The sequence below is a fragment of the Mustela lutreola genome, chromosome 5 (assembly GCF_030435805.1).
Source record: "Mustela lutreola isolate mMusLut2 chromosome 5, mMusLut2.pri, whole genome shotgun sequence".
Lineage (NCBI taxonomy): Eukaryota > Metazoa > Chordata > Mammalia > Carnivora > Mustelidae > Mustela > Mustela lutreola.
Window position 1 is genome coordinate 160,604,460 of NC_081294.1, and position 7,356 is coordinate 160,611,815.

The window sequence follows — 7,356 nt, forward strand, 5'->3', positions numbered from 1 at the left end:
TCTATTTATAATTGCATGGAAGAAAGAAAATACTTAGGAATAAATTTAAGAATGTTTAAAGCTTATACACTGAAAGCAATAAAATATTAATGAAAATATTGAAGACCTAAATAAGTAGAAAGACATCAATATCTCTGATTGGGAAGACCTAATATGTCTTAGATGGCAACATTCCCCAAAATGATCCATGGATTGAATACAATGCCTATCAAAACCCCAATGTTTTTGTTTTCATTATTGTAAAAACAGAAAGGCCAAATCTCAAATTCGTTTTTAATTACAAGGGACCCAGAATACCCAAAACAATGATGGGGGGAAAACCTCATATTTTCCAATTTCAAAACTTACTACAAATCTACAGTAAACAAAATTGGTCCTAACATAACAATAGATCAGTGTTACAGAATTGGAAGTACAGAAATAAACTCATACATCTGTGGCAATTGATTTTAGACAAGGGTGTCAAGACTATTCAATGGGGAAAGAATACTTTCCTCAGCAAATGTTCCTGGAACAACTGAATATGTACCTATAAAAGAATGAAGCTGAACTGCTATCTAATACCATATTAAAACATACATACATACATGGTCAGGGACCTTATTACAAGGGCTAAAATTATACAACTCTTAAAAGAAAATACAGAAAGAACACTTCATGAGTCTGGATTTGGCAATAGTTTCCTAAATGTAATACCCCAAACAAAAGAAACAAAAGATAAATACACCGGACTTCATGAAAGAAAAATTTCTTTATCAAAGGACATTATGAAATATGAAAAAAGTGAAAATAAAAACAGCACCCAGATGAAAGAAAATATTTGCAACTGATCTGGCTATAAGGGATCTAATAATCAGAATATATGAAGAACTCTTCTTAACAACAACAACAAACAAACAATGCAATGAAAAGTGGACAAAGGACCTGAATAAATATATGTGGAATATTCACAATAGGTAGATCCTTAGAGAAAGAAAGCAGATTAGTTGTTGCCAAGGCCTGGAGAAAGAAAGCAAATGAAGAGTGACTATGTAGGGGGTAGATCTGGAACAATGAGAAAGTTCTGTAACTAGATGGTGATGGTTGTAATATTTTGTGAATGCACTTAATTTCACTGATTTGTATATGTAAAAATTGTTATGCTAAATTCATTCTGTGTATTTTAATACAACAAAAATAAGTTTATTTTAAAGAAAAGATGTTAGTTCATTGCTGTGTTGGACACCAATAATTATATGATTGATTTTTGAAGAAAATCTGTGAGCACTGGATGATATACTCAACTAATGAATCATTGAACATTATATCAAAAACTAATGATGTATTATATCTTGGATAATTGAATTTAAATAACAAAAATAAAAAATAAAATTCTTAATGTCTTCTTCTGTCTTGAAAAAAAAAAGAAGAAAGTCTATAGCAACATATACCAAAATTACTGTAATGAGCAAATATTTCAGACTCTCTTCCACTGCATGATAAATCTTTGAGTAGAGACTTGGTTTCTATGTTCTGCAAGCAGTGTTTAGCAGTATAAAAACTTGAAATGGTGTTTTATTCATAAATATGACCATTTACCTGATTACAATGAAATTATAATTATTCAATAGAAGAAAAAATCTCCAAAGCTTCCTTCCCACCAATTTCACTCCCCTGATATATACATCACCTTCTGTCTCCCTTCTGAATGCTCCAGAGGATAAAATGAGTGTCTTGTGATTACACAGGCTTTATGACACACTAGGTCCTTTGAGAGTGGGTATATATTTCTCATTCTGGAAACACTATGAGCCATCCTCATTCTTTTTGCTAACAGTTTTCATGGGGAAAAAAATAGTGTTTCTCTCTAACTAAAACCAGATATTCTGATTTTAAAATTTAAGAAAGTGTTCTTTAGACATACATTTGAACAGAATCTAACACATCTGCCACAAATGACTTGGAGATTTCCAATATTTTCGGGGATTCTCAAACCCCATGGCTACCTTCCTACTTTTTAATGTCACATCCATTGAATTCATGGATTTTAATAATAGTTGAAATAAAATACTCTGCATTATTTGGTATTTCCACCCTCCATACAGTGAGATGCTGCTGCTAGCTCACCATCAGTAAGTGACATTCTTAGGTTTGCTTATTTGTTTGTTCATTTGTTTGTTTTTTATGGTATTTAAGATGAACTGGGATTACAAAGTTTCTGGTAGTTCCAGTTAAGTTTGATGAACACGGATGCATTTCAATAATCTGACTTGCTCTTCTTGAGGTCTTTGGTATTTTGGCAGGTTACCTACAGCCAGGAGTAGAGTTTATGACTGCATACTTGATTTAAAATTTGAACTCCACGTTTTCACAAATGTCTCTATGCTATCTTTCTTTGTCATGATGTCATAGGACTTGGGGTGAGATCACATTTTCAAGAATGATTTACTGTGACAGTTTTGGTGAATCTCTGAGAATGAGAAAACCTCCCCCTTTACTAAAGAGAATGTTATTTTTGTACTAAGAATCTGAATGCCTTGGGTGTAGCTCCAGTGCCAGTGCTGAGCAGCTCTGGAACTTTGGGTAAACCACTGAACATTCCTAGAAATAGATCAGATCACCACAAAGGTCTCTACTTCCTCAAAAATTCTACTGAACTATTACCTCATGACTGACCTTATGGCTGTCATCCCTTGGTGACATTCCTACATTTTCTTCATATGTGAGTCCACAAAATGTACATATCTCCACAGAAGGGGATGCTTATATCCATAGGGGACAATATGGTTTGGGGTTTTACCTTTCACTTTTCTATGTCCTCATCAGCTCATCTGAGATGACTCTCTATATGGAGTAATCACCTCATTGTGTCATGACTCAGTTGCTCATATCTGCACTCATTCACTTCTCCTCTCTCATATCCACATTTTGAAGCCACCCATGTCCTTGCAGCTCTCCATGTTTCCCAGGTTATAGGAGGTCAGAATTCATTTCCCAGATGCTTTTTCAGAGCATTAGTGCTGCACTGCTCTGCTACATGCAAAGCAGACAATTATCTCAGCATTGTGGCTCAGTGAGGTCCACACTGGTACAGCTTCTATGTATAAATTTTGGCAAATGTCTGAAGCCCTCTGAGCCCCATTTTAACATATGCATAATGAAAACGCTACAGATATTTTGAAAATCTGTGAATAAACATGTGTGTTCAAGTCTATTTTCCTTGGTCAACTTCCCATTTTAGAGATGAATGAATTACACTCCCTGGGATTTAGAAAGGCAGACCTTTGAGTTTATAGCTGCTCTGTTCTTCATACCTGGATGGGTTCTAATTATGACGGATTTACTCCTTTTAAAAGACAAGGGATAAAACATCAATGTATTTGTAGGAAGGACCCCCAGGGCTTTTCAAGGACATCTGAAGGACACTAAGATTGTACATATTTTTTTTCTTCCTATGGGGATTTCTGGTTTCTCACATTGTCCCACAGTTTTTTTTTTTGTTTTGTTTTGTTTTTGTTTTTTTTTCACCTCATAAGAGGATGGAATAATCTGGGTCACGAGTGCATGACTCTGACAGTTCCAAGAGTTCTTTCCTGATACCACTGCTATGAGATTACACTGAGCATTCCTTAACTATGCCTTTATATTGTTCTGCTCCATGTACCCATTATAATGACCTTTTTCATATTTTGCTCATTCAGTGATTGTTGATTAAAGGATTTTTGTGTACCAGATATGAGCTAGGCACTGGGGACCCAGAAACAAAGTAAACAGAAAGCTAGGAGTTCATGGAATTTAAACTCTAGCAGAGTGAGACAGTTACAAACATAGTAACTTAGTATATCATATTTCTTCCTTATTGATAAGTACTATGGATAAAAACAAAGCTGGAAAGGAAGAGAAGGGAGTTGAGAGGGGTTTCAATATTAAATAGCACATTTGCTTCAGTGTATGGAAGTGTTAAATCGTTACACTGTAGGTCAACTAACTGGACTTTAAATAAGCACTTTAAAAAATACCATTTTTTTTTAATGAAAGATGACTTCTGAACAATAACCCGAAGGAGGTAAGAATTGAGTTTGTGGATGGATGTCTTGGGGGAAAGTAACTGAAAGCCTTGCTGTAAGACAACAGGGCTGTTAAGAGCAGTATGATCATATTGTATCCTAAGATAATCTAGCTTCTGTGGTGGGAACATTCTGAAGGGAATTAATAGGGAAAGCAGGAAGGCAAGTTAAGATATTAGATCAATAATCCAGGTGATAAATGATGGTGACGTAGGCCAGGATGGTAGCAAGGAGCTGCAAGAAGTGATGAGAACATGAGTTTAATATTAAAGCAAAAATTTGCTGATTGTAGGACTTAAAAGGGAAATACCATGGTGGACTCCATGTGGCCATTAACTAAAAAAGGGAGTAACATGGGCATGATTTTATTTCCTCTGCAGTGTTTCATCACATGAAATCTTTTACCCAAGAAAATCTCACCACTAAACATTCAGGCTGACTCCAGATGTTGCTACTATAAGTAATGTTTCAACAAAATAATCAGTACCAAGAACATTGCATGAATGTCCATTTTCCCCAGGCTATGCATATTCTCATGCTTCTCCAAACTGGCCTTCAGGAAGATGATGCAGCATCATCCATGGAGCAGTTGAGTACATGCTTTCAAGAAAATAGGTATAAAATTATGTCTAGAATCTGCTAAGTGATATAGTCACTTGAGGCCCCATATTCTGTGCCCCCCACTCACCACAGGTGGTCTTTTTGTCCCACTCCTGACTACACAGGATGATGGAAATAAACAATGTAAGTTCTCCAGAAGTTTTTGTACTCCTGGGCTTCTCCACACGACCCTCACTAGAACCTATCCTCTTCATCCTTGTCTCAGGGTTTTATGTGGTGTCTATCTTGGGCAATGGCATCATCATTCTGGTTTCCTGCATGGATGTGCACCTCCATACCCCTATGTACTTCTTTCTTGCCAACCTTTCCTTCCTGGACATTAGCTTTACCACAAGCATTGTCCCACAACTCCTGGTCAACCTCTGGGGACCACAGAAAACCATAAGCTATGGAGGGTGTGTGGTCCAATTCTATAGATCTCCCACTGGCTGAGGGCAACTGAATGCGTCCTCCTGGCAGTCATGTCCTATGACCGCTATGTTGCCATCTGTAGGCCACTACATTACACTATCATCATGCATCCACAGCTTTGCCTCAGCTTGGCCCTTGCATCATGGCTTGGGGGTCTGACCACCAGCGTGGTGGGCTCCACACTTACTATGCTCCTGCAGCTCTGTGGGAACAATCACATTGACCACTTCTTCTGTGAGATGCCCCTCATTATGCAACTGGCTTGCGTGGACACCAGCCTCAATGAGGTGGAGATGTATGTGGCCAGCTTTATTTTTGTTGTCTTGCCTCTGGTTCTCATCCTGGTCTCATACAATCACATTGTCAGAGCTGTGGTGAAGATTGGGTTAGCAGAAGGATGGAGAAAGGCCTTCAACACCTGCTCTTCCCATGTGGCGGTTGTGGCTCTGTTCTATGGGAGCATCATATTTATGGATCTCCAGCCAGCCAAGAGTAACTCTCATGAACAGGGCAAGTTCATAGCCCTCTTCTACACTGTTGTCACCCCAATGCTGAACCCCCTGATTTACACGCTACGGAACAAGGATGTGAAGAAGGCTCTCAGGTGCATTGTGTTAGAGAATTGTTGTGGCTTTGCAAGGTCAAGGGGGAATATTTAGAGACTTTAGTAATTTGTGAGGAGAAAGAAAAGTTTGAAAGATACCAAAATTGATTTGAGGGACAGGATACTTGGGAGGTAGTTTCTCTTCCAATATTGCTTGAGTTCAAGGTAGGTGACAATCTGACATGAATGTGCTTATGCATCATTTTTCAGGCCAAGGTAAAAAGAAAGTATTTTCTGTTTGTTTTTTGTTAATAATCCTATTAATCAATTAGCAATTATTAATTAATTAATTAATCCCATTAATTAGCGAATTGATTAGTTTGTTAATAATCCTAGTTGTTCATATTGATATGTACACATAATATATATGCTGTCTTATCGTCAATTTGTTGTATAGTCAAATACATTAGTTATTATTTTGTTCATTGTTTAGAGTAATTGCCTTTGGAAATGATCTGTGTGAAGTCTTTTACATTTTTCCCTAATATGTATAACTCCACAAGGCAAATATTATTAATCTCATAAAGATTAACTGATTACAAAACTATTAATATTTTATACTGAGATTTAACTCTAGATCTATCTAGCCATACATGTATTCCCCATTTGCCTGTGACTCCTAGTAATATAATAAGGAATATATATAAATTCACTCTTTTTGTCTGATGGCACAGAGTTTCTAGGACTCTTGGGATTTCCTGACTGACATGGGTGAGAGGTGCATCTTTTGTTATTCACAATGAGGCCATTTCTACCATATCTGATTTATATCAATGAGCCCTCAAACTTTGGGGGGTTTGTGCTAACTCTGAGTATTAGTGTCAGAATTTCATTTAATATAGGTATCCAGAGAGTTGGAAAGTTAGTTTTTGGTGGGAAAAGTCTCACACATTTAGTGTCAGAGGTGTTGGGAGTAAAACAGTTCATACCACGTTCAGAGAAGGAATTGGAAAATACAAGCATCTCAAGAATAGAACTTCAATCAGATTTCAAGCAAATCAGTGGTTTCATCAATAATATGTTACACTGATTTATCTATAACTACTGAAATATTGATTTTCCTCTTCAACCCTAGGCTTTCCTTTATAGGATATGTAAAGATGATTTCATTGACTCACTGGTACATTTGCTTACTTTTCTCTTACGTCCAAGCATGCATGCATTTATTCTTTTTTCTTTTTTTTTAAAGATCTATTTATTCATTTGAAAGAGAGCAGGCAAATGTATGAGTGGGAGGGGGTGCAAAGGGTGAGGGAGAGAAATAATCTGAAGCAGACTCCCTACTGAGCTTGGAGCCTGATGTGTGGTTTGATCCCAGGACACTGGGACACCATAGCTGCTTAGTATATGCCAAGCATATTTCTAACAAAATTATCTGGCTTCACTCACTTAATTTTCACAGTGAAGTTATTGATTAGGCACCATCATTGTCCCCATTTTATAAATGAGGGAACTGAAGCCAAAATCAACAGAGCTTAGATACAGGAAGCTCATATTTTAATCCAGACATCAGTTTCAGAGTGTCCTGCTGCTTCTTAAGTACTTTCTACATTAAATGACATAAAAATGTTCACACTGACAAAGTCTCATGATGTTTTTTGAAAACAATGTGCAACAATCTAATCAGTAGGTATTTTTTAATCTCCAGCTCTTTCTATTTGTAGACATTCTGGC

General features: G+C 36.8%; 1 protein-coding gene across 1 annotated transcript; it reads left to right on the forward strand.

The window, feature by feature from the left end:
- Positions 1-4,772: 4,772 nt before the first annotated feature.
- On the forward strand, positions 4,773-5,737 carry LOC131831235 (olfactory receptor 2C3). The gene is given in 2 exon segments (XM_059173398.1): positions 4,773-5,081; positions 5,084-5,737. Coding segments are annotated over 2 exon segments (963 nt in total).
- Positions 5,738-7,356: the final 1,619 nt, after the last annotated feature.